General features: G+C 39.5%; 1 protein-coding gene across 1 annotated transcript in view; it reads left to right on the plus strand.

Moving 5' to 3' along the window:
• PLA2R1 (phospholipase A2 receptor 1) overlaps positions 1-22,417 on the plus strand; it is a 126,614-nt gene that overhangs the window by 71,760 nt on the left and 32,437 nt on the right. Inside the window, exons 12-17 of the mRNA XM_004463890.4 lie at positions 10,064-10,266; positions 12,094-12,239; positions 17,483-17,567; positions 19,538-19,670; positions 20,245-20,280; positions 20,781-20,938. Of these exons, the coding sequence (XP_004463947.3) occupies positions 10,064-10,266; positions 12,094-12,239; positions 17,483-17,567; positions 19,538-19,670; positions 20,245-20,280; positions 20,781-20,938 (761 nt within the window). The remainder of the gene's footprint in view (positions 1-10,063; positions 10,267-12,093; positions 12,240-17,482; positions 17,568-19,537; positions 19,671-20,244; positions 20,281-20,780; positions 20,939-22,417) is intronic.

A 22,417-nucleotide genomic window follows, 5' to 3' on the forward strand; every position in this document is an offset into this window, starting at 1 on the left:
ACGTCAGTCCTGTTCGATAGGGAGTTCTTAACCAGGGGTCCGTGAGCATGAATTGAAATTCAGAAGAGCATTATTCATCTGTGTTGGTGCAGGTATGATACATTTATTAAATAATACACAGTATAGTGTAGACTCAGTAAGGATGCGTGGTTTTCACCTGACTGGCAAAGGGGTCCTTGGAACAAAAATGGTTAAGAACCCCAGTATTAGATTAAGGGCCCACCCTACTCCAGTCTGACCTCATCTTTTTTTTTTTTTTTTTTTTAGGCTCTCAAATATTTATTTGAATGAGTATTATGGGCTCTTAACTTTGTTAAGAGTAAGATATTAGCAGAGTTAACAGCAATAAAACACCAGCATGACCTCATCTTAACTAAGGGAATCTACAACGACCTTATTTACAAATATCCAGAGGCAGTGGGGATTAGGACTTCAACATATCTATTTGGGAGACACAATTTAACCCATAAAATGTGATGAGACATCTTTATTAAATGGGAGAGATTAGAACAGTGAATTGGAATTTAATTGCCCAAAAGTTTTCCCATTCATGTTTGATGGAGAGAGTGAACAGGGAGTAAAGGCAGGTAAAGAGAATCAGTTTAAATGTGAGATCCACTGCTCAGGAATTGGGTGATAGTTTTTCTTCTCCAGTGGGAAGTTAATTATCAGATTTGAGAACAATTTCTCTGGGAGGAAAAATGCTGTCACTCTTAGCTACACCCCTACCCTCATTACTTGGTTTTGCCACAATGCAGGATTATAAATTTGGTTTATATCTCCCTTATCCCTGCCTCCCTTTATTATACCACTTTATTGCTTCTTTGGGGCTGAGGCTCTAAAATTTGGGTCAAATGTTCCATTAAGTTAACCACTTTAGAATACCAATAACACTCCTGCAGCACTTTTCATCTTCATAGCAGCTTACAAATATCTCCCTCTTCACTAATGAAGATGAGTTGAATATCCATAGTTTCTAAAACCAAAGCTATTTAATCATTGTCTGATGTGGAAAGTGAGATAAAAATGCAAGACCAACAAAAAAATATGTTACATTTTAAACTTGCTGATTCGAGCATTTAAAAAATTTTTTTAAACATACAGGCAGGACCATGCCAAGGAATCCCACATTTTGTAATGAAAAAAAACCACAATAAGGTAGGGGTGACATTAGCCCTTAGTGTCTTATAGAGTGATTTTCAATACATTATTTCATTTGATCCTCATGAAAACATGTCAGAAGAAAAGGAATTATTATCCCCATATTTTATACAGGGATTATTGTGATGAATGAACCTGATCAAGGTCTGAGTTCCTAAATATTTATATTTACTTAATGCTTCCACATGTACAACGCCCACACAGGACAGTTAGGATCTTGCACGGAAGGACTGTCTTGCTGATCGTGATGTCCAGAGCCTAATACATGGTGTGTGCCCAGGATTATTAAAGACATAAACATGTGTTCTTCAGCTCCCTTATTCTTTCTACTCCTCTGAAATCATTTCCATTCCTTCCAGAGAGGCTCTTTTGTTTTTTGTTTGTTTGTTTTTTCTTTCTTTTGTTTTTTTTTAATTGACTTTGTAAAAATATTACATTAAAAAAATATGAGGTCCCATTCAACCCTACCACCCCCACCCCACCACTCCCCGCCCCCCAGCAACCCTCACTCCCATCATCATGACTCATCCATTGCACCTGGTAAGTACATCTCTGGGTATCTCTGCACCCCATGGTCAATGGTCTACATCATGGCCCATACTCCCCCACATTCCATCCAGTGGGCGCTGGGAGGATTTACAATGTCCGGTGATTGCCCCTGAAGCACCATCCAGGGCAACTCTAAGTCCCAAAGTCGCCTCCACCTCTCATCTCTTCCTGCCATTCCCCATACCCATCAGCCACCATGTCCACTTTTCCCACTCCAATGCCACCTTTTCTCTGTGGACCTTGGATTGGTTGTGTCCATTGCACCTCTATGTCAAGAGGAGGCTCAGATTCCACATGGATACTGGATGCAATCCTCTTGCTTTCAGTTGTAGGCCCTCTAGACTCCATGGTGTGGTGGTTGTCCTACTTCAACTCCATCTTAGCTGAGTGAGGTGAGTCCAATAAATCAGATTGTAGGAGCTGAAGTCTGTTGGGGCCAGAGAGGCTCTTTTGATGTCTTCTTTTTTTTTTTTTAAAGATTTATTTATTTTATTTATTTCTCTCTGTTTCCCAGTTTGGCCCCAATCAAATGAGAGCAAATAATCATTAATGTTGTGTGATAATGTGATTATGAGGTCTTAAATTCAATGGTACCATTGAAAAAGGGCTTGATTTACTCGTATTTAAATGTATTTGGAAAACATCTATCAAGGAGACAAGGTCAATATTTTTGGATAAGTATTTTTGGCTGCCTCTAGGAGCTATCATGCTGCCTATACTAGTATCTCCACTCAAGTGGATATCTTATCTGCAGTAATTGACTCAATTTTCCATTTAATTTTATTTAACGTCACTTTAAAACTTTAAACTACTTTTTTTTTTTAAGATTTATTTACTTATTTATTTCTCTCCCCTTCCCCCCCGGCCCCCTGCCCCAGTTGTCTGTTCTCTGTGTCTATTTGCTGCGTCATCTTCTTTGTCCATTTCTGTTGTTGTCAGTGGCACGGGAATCTGTTTCTTTTTGTTGCGTCATCTTGTTGTGTCAGCTCTCCATGTGGGCGGCACCATTCCTGGGCAGGCTGCACTTTCTTTCCCACCAGATGGCTCTCTTTCCGGGGTATACTCCTTGCGCGTGTGGCTCCCCTATGCGGGGGACACCCCTGCGTGGCACGGCACTCCTTGCGCGCATCAGCACTGCGCAAGGGCCAGCTCCACATGGGTCAAGGAGGCCCAGGGTTTGAACCGTGGACTTCCCATGTGGTAGGAGGACGCCCTATCCATTGGGCCAACTCCACTTCCCTGATGTCTTCTTTATTCTCTCTTACAGTCTTCATTTTCCCTCCCATTAGCCTTTCAAACCAAAAGAACTCAAACATATTTTTAAAAAATTACACACACACAAAAATAACTGAAATATGACTGACAAGGATATACCAGTTACATGTAGCTAAAAATAAATCAAAACCATGAGTTCTGAAGGGAAATTAAATAACATAAATATCAAGAACCAAGCATCTATATTTTTTAAAGTTTCTTTGGGTTCCAAATCATCAAAAGTATTTAGATATCTCTAAAATCTCTTGCTTTTTAACAAGCACCCCTTGAAAACACATTTCTCCTTTACATCAATCAAAATTCAGCCTGAGTGTTCTTCCATTGACATTCCCAGACTCTGTTACCTTCTCTGAAATCTCCCCACAAAACTTTGAACGTACTTTAAAAAAAAAATAGAGTTGTAGATTTACAGAAAAATCATGCATAAAATACAGAGTTCCCATGCACCACCCATTATTAACACTTTGCATTAGTGTGGTACATTTGTTACAATTCATGAAAGAACATTTTTATAATTGTACTATAAGATATAGTCCATCATTTACCATAGGGTTCACTGTTTGTATTGTACAGTACCATAAATTTTTTTAAACTTGTTATTCTTGTAACATAATCACAACCTAATATTTCTCCCCTTGAACCACAATCAAAAATATTTCAGTGATGTTAATTCAATTCATAGTGTTATGCTGCCATGACTACCATCCATTGTGAAACTCTTCTGTCATCCCAAATAGAAACTCTAAAATTTAAGCATTAACTCTCCATTCCCTAATCCCACTACTTCCCCTGGTAATTTATATTCTAGTTTCTGACTCTATGACATTACTTATTCTGATTATTTCATATCAGTGAGATCATAAAAAATATTTGTCCTTTTCTGTCTGGCTTATTTCATGCAACATGATGTCTTCAGGTTTTATCCATTTTGTCATATGTATCAGAACTTCATTTGTTTTCATGGGTGCATGATATTCCCATTGTGTGTATACCACAAATTTGTTTATCCATTCATCGGTTGATGGACACTTGGGTTGCTTCCATCTCTTGGCAATTATGAATAATGCTGCTATGAATGTTAGCGTGCAAATATCTGTCTGAGTGCTTGCTTTCAATTCTTTTGCATATATTCCTAGAAATGAGATTGCCAGGTCATATGGTAATTCTATACTTAATTTTATGAGGAACTGTCAAACTGTCTTCCAAAGTGACTGCCCCATTTTAAATTCCCACCAAAAATGAATCTGTTCCTATTTCTCCACAGCCTCTCTAGCACTTGTAATTTTGAATTTTCTTAATAATAACCATGCTAGTGGGTGTGAAATAGTATCTCATTGTGGTTTTTTTTTATTTTTTAGATTTATTTTTATTTAATTCCCCTCCCCTCCCCCGGTTGTCTGTTTTTCTGTGTCTTTTTGCTGCGTCTTGTTTCTTTGTCCACTTCTGTTGTCATCAGCGGCACGGGAAGTGTGGGCGGCGCCATTCCTCGGCAGGCTGCTCCCTCCTTCGCGCTGGGTGGCTCTCCTTATGGGTGCACTCCTTGCGTGTGGGGCTCCCCTACGCGGGGGACACCCCTGTGTAGCACGGCACTCCTTGCGTGCATCAGCACTGCACATGGGCCAGCTCCACACGGGTCAAGGAGGCCCAGGGCTTGAACCGCGGACCTCCCATGTGGTAGACGGACGCCCTAACCACTGGGCCAAAGTCCGTTTCCCTCTCATTGTGGTTTTGATTTGCATTTCCCTAATGGCTAATGATGTTGAGCATCTTTTCATGTGCTTTCTGATCATTTGTATATCCTCTTTGGAGAAATGTCTTTTCAAGTCTTTTGCTCACTTTTTAATTGGGATTTTTGTATTTTTGTTAAATTGAAGGATTTACTTAAATATTCTGGATAGTAAATGCATATCAAATATTTGGTTTCCAAATATTTTCTCCCATTGTTAGATTGTTATTTTAATTCCTTGATAAACTCTTTCAATGCACAAGTTTTAAAGGTACCATTTACCTCTTTTTTCTTTTGTTGCTAGTGCTTTGGGTATAAAGTCTAAGAAACTGTTCCCTAACACAAGGTCCTAAGACACTTCCCTATGTCTTCTAGGAGTTTTATAGTTCTGATTCTGATATTTAGGTCTTTGATGCATTTTGAGTTGCTTTTTGTATATGGTAGAGGTAAAGTTCCACATTAATTTTTTTTTGCAGTTACTTGTTTTATTTTTTTAAAAAAAGAAAATTATTTTAGAGACATTTTACAAAATGTTTGATAGTGGATGTTTGATGTGGTAGCACCCAAGAATTTCTTCAAGTATTTTAAGATGAATAATGGAATTATTAAAATAAAACAAATCTTAATTCCCTATTAGATATACATATAACCCATTTTTTCTTTTTTTAAATTTATTTTTATTATTATTAAGATACTTAGATTACACAAATGCCACATAAAAAATATAGGGGATTCCCATATGCCCTGCTCCCCACACCTCCCCCATTTCCCACATTAACAACATCCTTCATTATGAGATCTGTCAATTGCAATTGATGAGCACATTTTGGAGCATTGGCACCAAGCATGGATTAAAGTTTATATTGTAGCTTATATTCTCTTCCACCCAATTTCTGTAAGTTATGGCAAGCTATATAACGGCCTGCATCTGTCATTACAATGTCACTTAGGACAAGTCCCAAGTCCAAAAAATGTCCCCGTATTACACTTGGTTTTCCCTCTCCCTGCCCTCAGAATCTCCAGTGGCCACTGCCTCCACATCAATGATATAATTTCTTCCATTGCTAATATCACACGTCTATAGTAGAATACATGTAAGTCTACTTTAATCCATAGTTCATTTCCCAATCCTGAGGATTCTGGGATGGTGATGTCCTCTAATTGAGAGGGGGCTGCAATCCCATGGGGCCAATGGATGGGACTCTTGCTTGCAGTTGTCAACTCTCTTGGTTTCTTGGTATGGTAGTTGTCCATCATCACCTCCTTGTTAGTTGTCCTGGGTGAAACCAATGTACTAGAAAGTAGGTATTGGAACTCTGTTGATATTCAGGGCCCAGCTAGCACATGGACAACCCAAAGATTTAAGTCTCTTGGATATACACCTACCAACTCTAGTACTAATTATAGGTTCAGATAGAAGGACAAAAGAGCCAGGTGTAGTGAAACCACAACTGAGTCCAAATCTGTCACACTGGGGAGCATAAATTCCAAAGTAGGGTCTACTGGCAGGGCACCAAACTCCTGAGCTGTCCGCCCTGACTATAGTATCTGAATGTCTACAGAGCACATTCACTCTTTGCAGGTGGACATCCCATTTTCCCAACACCATTTGTTGAAGAGACTTTTCTTTCCCGGTTGAGTGAACTTGGCACCTTTGTCAAAAATCAGTTTGCCTTAAATGTGAGAGTTGATGTCTTAGCTCTCAACTCAATTCCATTGGTCTATATGTCTGTCCTTTACCAGCACCACACTAATTTGATTACTGTGGCTTTGTAAAATGTTTCAAGATCAGAGTGTGAGTCCTCCAACTTTCTTCTTTTTCAAGATGGCTTTTGGCTATTCAGTCCCTTACCTTCCATGTAAATGCAATGATTGGCTTTTCCATTTCTGCAAAGAAGGCTGTTGGAATTTTTATTGGGATTACACTGGACCTGTAAATCATTAACTGGTAGAATTGACACCTAAACAATATTTAGTCTTCCCATCCATGAACATGGAATTTCCTTCCATTTATTTAGGTCTTCTTTGATTTCTTTTAGCAATGTTTTACAGTTTTCCATGTATAAGTCTTTTACATCTTTAGTTAGATTTATTCTTAGATATTTGATTCTTATTAGTTGTTATAAATGGAATTTTTTCTTGAATTCCTTTTCAGATTGCTCATTATTAGTGTATAGAAACACTATGGATTTTTCTCCTCTAGGATTCCATAATGCATATATTGGTATGCTTGATGGTGTCCCATAGGACTTTTAAGCTATTTTGCTTCTTTTAATTCTCTTTTATTTCTAGTCCTTGGCCTGATCATTTTATTTGTCTTTTCTTTGAGTTCACTGATTCTTTCTTCTGTCACCTCTAATCTGCTGTTGAAATCCTCCTGAGGCTGTCGCATGCACAGTGCTGATGTGTGCAAGGAATGCTGTGCCATGCAGGAGTGTCCCCTGCATAGGGGAGTCCCATGCACAAGGAGTGCACTCCATGAGGAGAGCCACCCAGTGCAAAAGAAGTGCAGCCTGCCCAGGAGTGGCACCACACACATGGAGAGCTGACATAGCAAGATAACACAACAAAAAGAGACACAGATTCCCAGTGTCACTGACAAGAATATAAGTGGACACAGAAGAACACACAGTGAATGGACACAGAGAGCAGACAACTGGTGGGGTAGGGGGGAGTGGGCATGGAAGGGGAGAGAAAAAAAAAGATGTCTAAAAAACAAAAAGAAATCCTCCTCCTGGGAATTATTCATTTCATTTATTGTGGTCTTCTACGTCAGTAGTTTTGTTTCATTCCTTTTAAAATATCTGTCTCTCTACTGCAATTCTCATGTTGTTCATTCATTGTTTTCCTGATTTTCTTTAGATCTTTCTCTATGTTTCCCTTCATTTCCTTGAGCATATTTAAGATCCTTTTCAAAAAGTTTTTGTCTGATATGTCCACAGTCTGGTCTTCTTCACTGATGTTTTTTGGGTTTTTATCCTCTTTATTTAGATGGGCCACAATTTCTTATTTCTTTGTTTGTCTTGTAATTTTTTGTTGCCCACTGTAAATTTTAATATTTTAAATGTTAACTCTGGGATTTAGTCCCTGAGCTGTTTCTTGAGTTTGTATCTAGCTAATGATACAGCAGAACTTTTCTTGAGTGCCAGGATCTAACAAAACTGAACAAATCAATGCAAAGAACATCTTTCACAGTCTTTGCAAATTGTTTTTGCGTTGGCTGGTGCTCTCCTTCAGGGTTCAGACCTCCTGTCAAGATAGTTAGCTGAAGACAAATACAAAGTGCAGGGTCCTCCCTTTCTTGTCCTGGGCTTGTGCTTGCTAACAGCCTTAGTAGTTTCCCAGTTTACTGGAATTTGAATGTCCCTTCTTCCTAGGAAACAGATCTTCTCCCAGTCCTGGGTACTCCACTTCAGGGCTTAAAGCAGGTAAGTCTTTGCTCTAGGCCAACCAACTCAATTGTTTCTTACTCACTATCACTGTCTCAAACTGCTTTTGCCTGGAGGGCAAATTCTAGGAATAGGTGGTGAGCAGGAGAAGAGTTTCCCAAGCCAGTCTTTCCCAGCCAGAACCAAGTCCACACTGCCTAGGAAGGAGATAAGGAAGGAGTTACCAAGGGTTCCAGGAATTTCTCCTAGGGCTCTTCAAAGCAGAGTACTTGATTCAGCACTGCCCAATAAATGCAGTCATTTTGAACTGTTTTCCATAATTTTGAGGAAACTTTGAATCTTCTCTGCCATTGCTGCCTGGGGGAGGTTGGAACAAGAACCATTCTCAGAGTCGATCTCCCAGCCATCTGAAGTAACTAATAAAAAGCAGTTAGCGACCAGACCACATACCCCAGGGTCTTGGAGAACCAGGTCTTCATATCCCACCCTGGCACCAGCAAGCTGCACCAGCAGCTGGGGTTGAGTGCCTCACTGCTGCCTGCCTCAATACTAAGGGATGAATGATGGTAGCTGCTGCCCTGAGAGTGCAGTTCACCAGTATATGCCACAATTTACCCACCACTTCCTCCCACTTTTCTCTGGATGCTGCACAGTGTTCTGCTAGACACTGGAGCTTCAAAGTAGTTGAATCTGACAGTTTCTGCCTATTTAATAGTCGTTCTGGTGGAGGGATTGATTCCTGGAGCTTTTTACTCTGCCATCTTCCCACAACCCTTCCCTGAACACATTATTACTATAGTACTCAATACTCTGTTTGTTGCAATGGGTTGTTTATGTGTCTTTGTATCCCACTAAATTAAATGTTTTGTGTTTGTTTTGTTTTGTATTGCCCTTCTCTCTCTAACAGATAACAAATAGACTAGCCTGGCAAATTGTAGGTGCACAATTTTGTGTGTCTGTTGAATGTTGATGATTTAGTTAGTTGAATGATCATCCTGCATTCAAGACAAAAGGAAGCTCAATTTGTGTTCTATTTTTGGGATAGGATTGTTTTCTTCTATACTTCATTGAAGTTTGAAGTGTTTTTTCAGCTGTGTTATGAGTTACATAGGTTTTTGCTGATAAACTTGGGAATATAAATTCAACTTATGAATTGTTCTATGGAAAAATATGTCTCATGTTCCAAATGTTATAATATACACAATGGAATAAAGTGGGGTTTATGCCCGAATTAGACAGTCTGTAACTTTTCCCTATGTTTCACCAAACTATCACAGTGTAAAAAAAATCTCTGTACTTGTACTTTTCACTTAAAATCCTGCCCTCACTCCTATCTCTTTTTCCTGATTTCCTACCACCATTGCTTCACCCAGTTAGAAATTCTCTCAAGCACTCCATTCTTCTGTGGTTCACAGTTTGGTTGTCTGTTAAGTACCTTGCAGTTTGCCTTGAATCCATTAATTGTGTATATTTTCCCCTGTTGTATCTAATTCTCAGGGGGTAAGCAATAACGCATTTTCCTTTTATGGTTCCTCACAATGATGTTTCTAAGCAGAGCAGAGTACCTAATAAAATGGTGAGTTACTTTTTTCTCTTCACACTTTAAAATATCCATTAATTCATGGTAGAGGGATGTTGGCTTTGATAAGATAGGGAGATATTTCTGTTCCAGGTAGGAACAGCTCCTAGTCTCTCATATTTGCCCTTGCAATTTAAAGCAGACCATATCCAAATTTCAGGACCAATTAAGTTTAGGCTTAGACCAATTAAATCAATCTATTCTGTTCTCCAAAGGTGAAGAGAAATTAGTTAATCAAATCAGTAAAGCATCCTTTTTCATCTTTATTGTTCTTGTCTGGCTGTTTCACTATGAGATGCCAATTACTCAACATCTAAGGAGCTGGTTTTTTAGCACAGAATGTTTTAGTCGTTTGGTATAAAAGTGTTTGATTTCTGCTTTTAGGCTACAGTGGTGGCTGTGTTGTCATGCGAGGAAGGAGTCCACCTGGTCGCTGGGAAGTGAAGGACTGTAGACACTTTAAGGCGATGTCCCTGTGCAAGCAGCCAGTCAAAATTTGGAAAAAAACCAAATATGAATGGAAATGGCCGCTTCACCCCTGCTCTTTGGGCTGGGAGTCAAAGCCGGGTCTGGCCAGTTGCTTTAAGGTGATGTTAAGGTTACATGGGCATTCTCAATATGATCATCATTACTTAAATTTGATTCATGTGTTCCACATTTCTTTATTCTGGCACACAGAAACATGCTAGGCACATAGCAGGTGCCTAATCAATATTTGTTGACTGTATTCTTTCACTTATATTCTAAAATAAATTTAAGTCAGAAGATGGACATATCCCATGTAACAGTGAAGTCTTCTTCATGAGGTTTGATTTTGAGGCACCAGTCAAGAGTTTTCTCTCTGCCAAGCATATGCCAGGTAAACAAGGCAGATACTCACTGAACAGTAAAGAGATGCAATGCCATACCATTTGTCAACAAATTAATATATCCTTATGGAACAATACCATTCTGCTGTTAAGGATAGCTTTTATATCTTGCCAGACACCCAGATATCAAACAAATTAATATATACAGTTGATATATATCTACAGTTGAGATAGATACAGTGTCCCTGAAGAAATATCTATTTACTCATCAACATTAATTCCTAGTTTCCTACAGAATTCTCATCCTATACATTCTTCAAAATATGATATTTTCGTTTGGTGGTTTTCTCTTGGTTCCTTTAACAAATAGATTCATCAAACCCTGGGAGATAGCTCTTCCACAATTGGACAGAAATCTTCCACTCACAAAATAGAATGGAAGGGCTTTATCTCATTTTGTAGATGGTATGAAGCAGATGTGTGTGCACTCAATCTAATTAGCTATCCATATATACTATCCTGTGTTAAGTTCATAGAATAATGAGCCTAGAAGTGACCTCTCAGAGCAATAATTAAACCTTAGATAGGAGTAACCTGAGGCCAGTGAGGTAAAGTGATTTACCCAAGATCATGATTATTTATTGACAGAGTTAGAATAAATTCCTGATCCTAGGACTTCTGGTTAGTACATTTTCTACTATATCACCCTCGTATGTCAACAAGTACATGGTGTGTTGGAGGGGCACCAATATAAGATTTATGCATTTAGAGTGATTCAGGAAGAGGTTCCCAGAGGAGGCGTGGTTTTTACATAATTTACAACATGGGAAGCCTGTGCTGTGTTCCAAAGGACTCAGAAAGCTAGCCTACTTACTTGGCATCAGAGGCTCAGGCTTAGTGTCAGGCAGTTAAAAATAAGGGTGCCGAAGTCTAGAACTGGAAACTCTGGGTCTTCATACCTCATTCCTGATCTTAAATAGAGCCAGAAGCAGATAGTATGCTTAACTGACTTTTTCCTGCTACTGTGAGGACAGCTGAGATAAAGAGGAGAGAATTTAGGCAGAGCTGAACCGTTGCAACTTACCAGTTGAGCTAAGACCCAAAGAACCTAAAAATATATCAGCCCTAGGTCCCAGGTCTTGTTTCTCATTTCTTGTCATGGTGCCATCCAGATCCATCAAATTAGAGTCAATTCTAATTTCTCAGAGGCAATATGATGGGATGGAAATACCATGGCTCTCCAAGCTAGGAGTTCAGGTCGAATCTTAGCTCTACCAGTTTTAACCTTCCTGAACTTGCGTTTCCTCATCCCTTAATAGATAGTTATGAAGGGACAAATATATTCCAGCCACAGAGAATGGAAGAAAAAATAAAGTCCTCAAAGAGCTCATTTATAAAACTGAGTTTAGACTTTCCGAATGCATTTGTTGTGAGAATAAAATGAAACCATAGTTTTATGATGATGGCACATTCTGTTTCAATAAATGTTATTACTTTCTTCTGTGTTAAGCTTTTCAAACATAATTACAATTATATTACTGTTATTTTCCTTTCCAGATTTAAATAACTTCACCTTATCCGTAACTTTTTTTTTTCACTACACAGGTATTTCATAGTGAAAAAGTGCTTATGAAAAGAACATGGAGAGAAGCTGAAGCATTTTGTGAAGAATTTGGAGCTCATCTTGCAAGTTTTGCCCATACTGAGGAAGAGAATTTTGTGAATGAGCTTTTACATTCAAAATTTAATCGGTAAATGCATGTTAAGTTTGAAAAATTATGGTTGAGTTTCAGTCTCCCAGTAATGGTTTCTTCGGCGAAAGTATCCCAAATATTTATGTAAAATCTCAGGAATTTTTTAAAAGCCTAAAACTAACCTGGTACTAATTCGGAAAGAAATATTACCTATAATTATTTCATTTTAGTGCAGCAAGTTCTCATTCCCTAAAACAAAGAACAAAGTGACGATTGCTTTGATATTTGAACTCTTTTTTCTGCCTCAAATCAGAACTTTAAATCTGTTCTGCCAGCCTCAGAAATTATGGAGTCCGGGGGTTTTCAAAGTTTTGTCTGAGGAGCCCATGAGTCCTGGAACCCAGAGAGCAGTAAGCAGCCAGGTGGGCAGAGCTCCTGATTCCTCACTTGCTGATTTATCCAGAGCAGCTCCAACTGGCAGTGCAGCCAGTTAGTTTGTATATCATAGTGTTCCATGTAAGATTATATGTCCCACTGAATTTTTAAAAATTGCAATCCACCCCTCTAATTTAAAAGAAACAGGGGTTCACTTACCTACATCCATCTTGCAAGTTTACAGAATCTTGAATTCTGTGGAGTTAGAAAATGAAATCAGTTTAAACTGGAAGAAACCCAAAAGGTTTTGTGCTACCTCCCATCCAAAGCAGAAATTCCTCCTACCACATTCCCGTGGATAGCCATTGTCTGCATAATTCATTCCAGTTTCTCCTTAACGGGAGAAAGCCCATTTCATTGTTGTAGGCTGGTTTCAAAGATCAACTTTCTATGAGGCCTGCAATCGGCCTCCCCTCAGTTTAGAGCCAGAGAAATATAGACAGATCAAAGCTCCTCTATTTTCAAATATCTAAGATGGCCATCAGGTCTCCATCTTCTCTCCCCTACCTTCCAACTCCTTTCTCTAGACTGTTATCAGTTAACAAACTTTTAAGAGTATCTTCTATGGAAGGGGTGCTGTTACATGCATAGCTGGGAGGAGAATCTAAAAGACATAAAAGACAAAATTCCTGTGCGTGATGCTGTCATGGTCTAAGAAGGCCACACCTCCATGGACCCACACATTTATTTAATGAAAGCAAATGTAATCTAGGTACTTTGCTCCAAGCAGGAATCTCAGTGGCATCTCAAGATGTACTTGCCTGAATCCCAGAGCTAATCCAGAACTATTTCTTGACACAACCATTGACCTTCCCCATAGGTTAGTTTCCTTCTATCTTCCCCAAAGGAAGATTAGTATGTAACATCTATCAAATGATGGATCTCCATCATCTATAAAAATGACCTTAAAGGTGGGAGTTTATGCTAATATTTCAATGTGTGTCTTGTTGAATACTCTGGTGAGGGCAAAAAAGATTTTGTGGTCCAATAACTTTGCAAAACAGTGCACAATCTTGGAAATTTGCCATACATATTAGCAGTGTAAAGACTTGTCAAAGAAACAACTGCACCAGACAATATTAAACAGGCAGGAATGGCTTTCTTCAAGGGCTGCTTTAGCAGGGGAGAGAACAGTGCTCAACTGCATCAAAACAAAGGGCAGTCAGCTTTTAAGGGTTGAAGTGGGTTGTAGGTAAAGGACCGGAAGAGTAAGATTGATACCTGGGGGGGAGGGGGGGAGAGGGCAGAGGGAGGAGTGACTCGTTTAGTGAGGTTGCAGTTGGGACAGCTGGTCTGACCCAAAGTGGTGAGGGATTTACTGTGGTTAGGATTAAGTCCACCTGGTTCCAAATGTGATTCTTTGCCTGTAATGGCTGGGTGAGTGGAGGAGAGGAGGAGGGAGATAAGGAACTGCCCAGTTAGGAGCCTGTCAAGTGCTTGGATAGCATACCCTGCAGTCCAAGCTGTTTTTCTCTGCAGCCCTGCAACTGCAAGATTAGTTTAAAGGTAGGCAGGATGGAGGAGGGGCAGGCGAGGAGTAAGGCCTGCGACTTGATCACAAGAAAGAATTAACAGCCCTGGTCAGATTCCTAGAAAGAAGCACTTTCTTTGACCACAAAACCCTCATTTTGAGAACACTTATTAACATCCTATGGAACTGCATTTCCCTCCCTTTTGAGGTCATGGTTCCCAAAATTGGCTGATCATCAGACTCATTTGGGACACCTTTTAAGACAGAGACTTCTGTTCTCACACCAGAGTCACTGAATCAAACTCTGAGGCTGAAGACAAGTTTTAGACAGACGCTTCCTGCTTAATTGGATTATTAGCCAGGTGTGGGGCCACAGCTGCAAGGGATACGTGATAGTCCTCTTCATTGTTTAAATTGTAACTGCACTTCGTTTGTTTAGCCCCTCACAAAATGTGCTTGCCTATTCTGCCCTTGGATTTTAGTGAGGGTCACTATATGCTGTGAAGATTATATAGCATTTCCTTTTACATGAGTTTGCTTTCACACTGAATTTGCTGTGAAGATCATATAGCATTTCCTTTTACATGAATTTGCTTTCACACTAAATTTGCTGTGAAGATCATACAGCATTTCCTTTTACATGAAGTCCCACAATTGAAATTTCTAGTAGAATTTAGAGTCAAACATATATTAAATTATTGCTCTTCAGCACCTAATGCCAAAAGCTACATAATGAAGGTTTTCCTTTTTGCCAGGACTACCAGGGGCTTCAGTAAAATCTGATGCTTAATTACAGCAAATATACCAGTTCCCATAATAAGCATGTATACCTCTTCCTCCTTTTCATGGCACTGTTTTTCTATTTAGATTAACCAGAGACACACACATTCTCTTTCTCACACCGTATGTATGTGTTTATTTTAAAATACTACAACTTTATCGGCCAGGTAGAGAAAGAATTAATACCGATTAATCTCGACAGAGCCAGTGTATAGCAAGAGAAATGCAGAACTCTGAATTCAGTGAGCAGAGGAGTAAAAAAGTCTCAATGCAGGGAGAGTGACATGGGTTTCCAACCTATGCCATTGAGATAAACGTGTCTGACCCAACCTTAGGATTCTCACCTTCCTGCAACTTTAAAAATGTAAGATGTCATCACAACAGTGACCAACTGGCACCAGTGATCTCTCTGATTCTATAAGTTGCATTTTGATTTTTTTATTTTTTTATTTTTTTTAAAGATTTATTTTTTATTTATTTAATTCCCCTCCCCTCCCCCGGTTGTCTGTTCTCTGTGTCTTTTTGCTGCGTCTTGTTTCTTTGTCCGCTTCTGTTGTCGTCAGCGGCACAGGAAGTGTGGGCGGTGCCATTCCTTGGCAGGCTGCTCCTTCCTTCGTGCTGGGCGGCTCTCCTTACGGGTGCACTCCTTGCGCGTGGGGCTCCCCTACGCGGGGGACACCCCTGCGTGGCAGGGCACTCCTTGCGCGCATCAGCACTGCGCATGGGCCAGCTCCACACGGGTCAAGGAGGCCCGGGGCTTGAACCGCGGACCTCCCATGTGGTAGGCGGACGCCCTAACCACTGGGCCAAAGTCCGTTTCCCTAAGTTGCATTTTTATTTTAGTTATTATCATTCAATCAGAATAGCTTAAATATCTGAAAGTGGGTCCTTTTGAATGGGCTTCCTTTTTTGCACTAAAGGAAATAAAGCTTCTGTCATGATTTCTGAATCTTTTAAATCTTTAATTCTTCAAAATTATTCTCAGAAAATTATCTTAGTGAGATGGTTCATTGTACAATTAGGCTTTATTGCTTGATTTATTGAATGCTTTGTGGTTTGACATATTTGTACTCTGCTTAATAGGAGGGAGGATTCTCTGTGGAGCTTCTTGCCAAGTTTAAACGAGTGTCGAATGCTGAAGTTAATCTACCACAGCTCAGGCTGATTTGCTGTGGAATTATTTATGTTGGGATCTGAAAAAAAACCCAATCCTACATTGTTTATGTCATTGAATGGTGGTGGTGGTGATTAATTTTCAGAGAACACACGAACTTTTGAGAAAATAGCAACAAATTAAAGCTATAAATAGTAAAAATAGTAAAAAGTCCTCTAGCAAAGAGATGTTCCAAAATTTACCATTTTGCTCTCCTAATTTCTCGTCAAGATTGAAAGGCATCGCCATTCCTGATGAAAAACTCATGCTCCAATGAACTGATTTTTCCCCAATTGCACATCACCAGTAGGTACACCACACAAACCAAGAGAAATAGGGTGAGGGTCTGTCTTCTATCAGTTCATTTCCTAGTACAGGGTCTTGTACACAGGAAATGTTCAGTAAATGTTGGTTGACTCGGTTAGTCCTGCCAGGAGCATCAGCTGTTCCCTGCACACATAAATACTTTAAAATAGTTTTTTGAGGGAAGTGGATGTGGCTCAAGTGATAAGTTCTCTGCCTACCATATGGGAGGACCCAGGTTCAATCCCTGGGACCTCATGGTGAAAAAGAAAAGAGAAAGCATACCTGTGTGGTGAGCCAGTGCCCACATGGCTAGCCAGTGACCAAGCGATGAGCCAGTGGCCACACAAGTGAGTCACATAGCAAGATGATGATGCAACAAAAGAGAGATGAAGGGGAGAGTCAAAGTGAAGTGCAGGGAAGCAGACTTGGCCCAGTGGATAGGGCGTCCATCTACCACATGGGAGGTCCACGATTCAAACCCCGGACCTCCTTGACCCGTGTGGAGCTGGCCCATGCGCAGTGCTGATGCGCTCAAGGAGTGCCCTGCCAAGCAGGGGTGTCCCCACATAAGGGGAGCCCCACGTGCAAGGAGTGTGCCTTGTAAGGAGAGCCGCCCAGCGCAAAAGAAAGTTCAGCCTGTCCAAGTATGGCACCGCACACACGGAGAACTGACGCACCAAGATGACACAACAAAAAGAGACACAGATTCCCGTGCCGCTGACAACAACAGAAATGGACAAAGAACACGCAGCAAATGGACACAGAGAGCAGACAACTGGGCAGGGGGGGGGGGGGGAGGAGGGTGGGGAAGGGAGAGAAATAAATAAAATAAATCTTTAAAAAAACAAAGTGAAGTGCAGAAGAGACCAGGAACTGAGGTGGTGCAATCAACCGAGACCCTCTCTCCACATCAGAGGTCCCAGGATTAAATCCCTCTGAATCCTAGAGGAGAAAGATGAGAAGAGAAGACAAAAAAGAGAAATAGATGCCAAAGATCACACAGCAAATGGACACAGCAAAAACAGGAGAGTGGCAGCAGGGGCAGGGGCAGGCAAAAAAAAATAAATCTTTTTAAAAAATAGTTTTTTGAGTCTTTTTAATAATGTTGTAGATTCCATGGGAAAAGCAACCTTTTTTTTTCCCTTCTCTTCACAGGACAGAAGAAAGGCAGTTTTGGATTGGATTTAATAAAAGAAACCCACTGAGTGCAGGCTCTTGGAAGTGGTCTGATGGGACTCCTGTAAGTCTTTCCAAACTGGAGAAAAGGAGATCAATTCAAAATAGATGGCTCTGGAACCATTCGGTGAACCAGCCAAGCACAGTGGAGTGATAGGGAATCAACTAGGAACTGGGGAATAATGGTCTGTCTCCCATGACCCTGACCCAAATCAAAACTGCTGCAGACCTTGGAACCAGAGGAGTCATTCCACTGGGACTAAGGAAGGCTTTGCTATCCAGAGAGTTCTGACATCTTTGCTAGAATCCCATCTTGAAAAAGAAGCAAAACCTCTGAAAAGGCCCCCATCTCATCTCCCCCATGAAAAGTCTCCCAGGCAGAGCAGCAACTACTCTTTCATACCTGGCTTCCTTCATCCTCCTCCCTCCTGCTGCTGGTAGTGCCTGACTGTGACTGTGGGACTAGAAGGTCCTTGTCTACATCACTGTGAAAAGGAGGCTATTTTGGAGAACCATTTTCAGTTTATCTCACTCCCAAAGGGAAGAAATGCCAACTTAGACATATAATCTCCTTCTCAGCCAAAGCAAGTTATTCCAGAAGGAAAAGAGACTTGCTTTTCATTCAGTCTCATGCCAGCAAACCTCTGTAAAGGAAAGAGAACTCACTATTATATGTTTTTTCAAGTGCAGTGAGGAGTTCTCATATTTTCCCCACAATTACATGGGGAAAAACTGAAGCAGCTTCCCATATTAAAATGGGATCCATTCTAGGGCACATGGAAAATCCAGTTATCACACTTGACCTGTGAAACAGGGAAACTAGTAATAGCTTGCAGTGAGCATTTAATGGCAGCTACCATTTATAATTTCCTACATCATGTCATTTCATCCTTACAGTGAGCAGTAGAGAAAAAAATCTTTGGCTCTGCTATACAGTGTTCAAATTTGTGGCTAGGAAGGGATCTGTGAAAAAGTTACATGCTTATAGTGGGAGCAGTCTAGTTAAAACACAAAATTAACTTGTCCACCCCAATACTGCTTCTTTGCAAAAGTTCTCAGAATCAGGGCCAGAAGTGATCTTAGAGGTTATCAGCCCCACCCGCCTATTTTGTTGATGCAGAACCAAGGTCCAGAAAGCAAGGGGCATAGCAGGGTCAACCTGCCCCATACATGGCAGCCACCACATGGTACAGTGGATGGTTCGGTTCAGACTGCTTCATGTTTCGTAAAACAAACTCATTAGTCGTAGGAGGGGAATAGACAGTTTGGTTCAGAATAAATGAAATAAAGCCATAAATCAGCTGACTTCCTTACCAGTTCCCACTGCACAAAATGAATTAAAACACACACCATTCTCCAACTCTGAGATCATAGATGTTTAATTTAGGCGAATTGTTGTATGACTGTGTATGTGTTAGTGGAGGAGTATAATGGCTTCAATTTATCCTCTTTTTCCAAATTTTTACTCCAGTTGTACTTGTGATCCAACCACTCTTCTGCTGGGTAGTTATTTAGTAATTGAAAAGGTTGAAACTATTTAATAAACCTATGATGTGATCACTTGTGGAAAGCGTTGGATATATTCCAGATTAAAGCTACCTCTGATTTAGGATTTATTATCGACTAAAAGCTTAGCATGTATGCAAAAGAATCTACATTAAAGGTGATGCCCAGATCTGACCCCTCCCTGAGCTCTTGAGGAGTTTAGCCAGGATCCCAGGGCTGGACAAATCCTGCCAGGTAGAAAAAAGTGCAAGCTCAACACAGTGCTTGTATCTGACTTGTTCCTTCTGGAAAAAGGAGTGACCTGCCTCTTTTTAAGAAAAAGCATCTTTAAGAAAAAATGCTCAAGTTGAATTAGCTTACTTTACAAATGCAGAACAACCTTTAACTGGAATCATATCCAGACATTTCTGACGCTTCCTCCAGAAATCTATGATTATAGGGATGCCTCCCCCCCCCCTTTTCTTTGATCTTTTGAAACTGTTCGTGGCAGATCATCATTAAAAAAATAACGATCTTCATCTGCTGCAGGTGATATCTTCATTTTTAGACAATACTTATTTTGGAGAAGATACAAGAAATTGTGCTGTATATAAAGCAAACAAAACATTGCTGCCTTTGCGCTGTGGTTCCAAACGTGAGTGGATATGCAAAATTCCAAGAGGTAAAAGTATTAATACAATCTTTATTACATGTTCGCCTTCGAATATTCTATAGCAGTTTGCCAAGTGAAGAGTTACAGAGATCTAAAATTTAAGCACCCAAACCAAAGTACTGAATGATGAACCAAACTGCGCTATCTTGAAAAGAATGTAATGTAGGAAAATGAGAAAAGATGACGTTGCAGTATGCTAAGTTTGTTAATTGGAAAAAAAGGGGTATTCTGCCAATATTGTGGAATATTTTATTTTTAGAGTACAGTCTGAAAGAAACGTCACTTTGACATTCAAAGTGAACAGAATTACTTGTCGAATGAGTAAGTGAAAGCACCTAGCGCAGTGTGTGATACACTGAAGGCACTCAGCACGACTTCTCTTCTTTCCTTCTTTAATCAGAGGTCTCATGTGAGTTCCTCTTCAAGCATGAGAACCAACCATATATTCCAAACAACACAGATGACCTTTTTTAAAATGATTTTTTTAATGGTGAAGTAAAAAATGTTTTTAAAGCGGAAGTAGTTGAGTGATAATACCCCTGTGGAGAAAAGTCAGTGAAGGGGCTTTGCTTTCACTTTGCAGATGTGGAACCCAAGATTCCCCCATGGTACCAGCATGGTAAGAACTATCCTGGCAGTTCTGGAAATTTCTATTATCTATCTTTACATAACATTACTGTATTATCACATTCCTCTAGTTGAGCCTCTTTTCTTGGATTAGTCAAGAGCTAATTAATTCAGATTAATGAAATGATAAACCCGATCAATATTAAATATGATTGAAGATTAATATCATAACTTAAATCCATTTTAATGACACATGATTTTAAAATTTGTATCTATTCTTGACCTTTGAATACTAGTGAATGTTTCTTATATTTGAAGAAGACCGAGGAAAATAAATAAATTATATTTTACTCATTACATATGCACATGCACACACACAAATATATATAATATATATCACATAAATACATAAAGTATATATATACCCATATGCATTTTTTTATAATGCTGAGTGACCAAATTACAAATTACAATAATAGTATTCCTTGTTTAAGTCTGTATTATATCTCTCAATCATTTTTGCATCATTTGCATTGTTTATTTTTGTTTCAGATCAACCCTGGCTCTTTTATCAGGATGCAGAGTACCTCTTTCAAATCTTTCCTTCAGATTGGTCTACCTTTGAGTTTATCTGTGGTTGGCTGCACAGTAATCTTCTCACAATTCATTCTGCACATGAACAAGAATTTATCCACAGCAAAATTAAAGCGGTACTCAAATACAAATAACCATGAAAAATTCTGAGCTTAGCTCTTTCTTCTGTCCTTGGGGGACATTTTTTAAAAATCTGACTTCAGACATTTATTTATCATTGAAAACCATAGATTTCTGTGAATTGTTTTCTTCTTCTTGTAGAGATTAAGAGAAAATAATGGAAATATAAGTTTATTATGTTGATTAGTCATTTCACTCTTTTTAATTATTTATTAGCAATAATGGTGAGTAACAGATTTTATTATTTTTGTGAGGTTTATTCAATCATTCACTTAACACATATTTATTGAAAGCCTGCTCTAATAGTGCCTAGGGCTCTATCCATGAGTGAAACAGAACAAAATTCCTGCCTTTGGGGAGCTCAGTGTGGGAAGAAAGGTCATAATCAATATCAATAAATAGAATTACCTAATATATTAGAAAAAGATAAATGGATAAATTCCATGGAGTTAAATGAAGCCCATGAAGGACAAAGAGTACTTGGGGCTGGGGTGGCGAGGGACAAGGGACATGGCAGTTTAAAGTTTCAAAGTTTACTTACAAATGTACAATATTTTTACATTTATAAAGACTCAATATGCCAAAAATGTTAAGGAGTGGTTTTCCATTTCAATTTAAGATAACGACTACACTTAACTGCTTGAAATACTAAACTAATTGAAAGAAGAATGCAAAACCTGTTAAGTAATGAAATAGGTTGCAGGGAATAGTGACCATTTTCCTTCAACAAACATTTAGCATCAGGTATGTATGATATCATCAGGCTGTATGATATTAGTTAAAGACACAAAAATGTATGAGACACATTCTCAATTTTCAACAGACCTGGAAACTACACTGTAGGAAGTTTAAAGGGGAAGTGTGTACTAGACTTTTAAGAATGTCTTCCCTCACAGCTCTTTAGGCTCCACTGTTTCTGTAATCCCGTTTGATACGCATATAGCCTCTAGGTCCAAGAGGTGGGGATGAGCTACCCCATTATGATGGAAAAGTGGTGAAAAAGAAGTGAACTGACAACCGCACAATCCCATAGAGCCACAGTGGCAGACCAACCACTACAACCAGGATGTCCCCACTGTGTATCAGTGCTACTGAGAAGACTTTGGGAGCATATAGGGTGTGGAGGCCAAGAATGGGGCATGAGGGCCAAGTGGAAATGGCACAAGGTTAGAAAGAAGAAAGTGTAGTCAATAACAAACAGATTTCTAAGGCAGTTCTTATTTTTGCATTTTTGTGGCTGTGTTAGAGCATATTTTATTCTTGGTATTGGTGGTATCTGTGGTGACCCTTTAACCACTTCATAAGTAAGAAATTCCATATGTAAGAATGCCCTACTGGATTGGTCAGTCCAAGAGCATTTATTTTATTTCAGAGTAAGGACAAAAATAGAGGTCACTTCACTCACTATTTTTTGAAGAGAAGTTGAAGGATTACAAAAAAAATCATGCAGAAAATAGTTTCCATATACCCTTCCC

Source organism: Dasypus novemcinctus, chromosome 7, assembly GCF_030445035.2.
Source record: "Dasypus novemcinctus isolate mDasNov1 chromosome 7, mDasNov1.1.hap2, whole genome shotgun sequence".
Classification (NCBI taxonomy): Eukaryota; Metazoa; Chordata; class Mammalia; order Cingulata; family Dasypodidae; genus Dasypus; species Dasypus novemcinctus.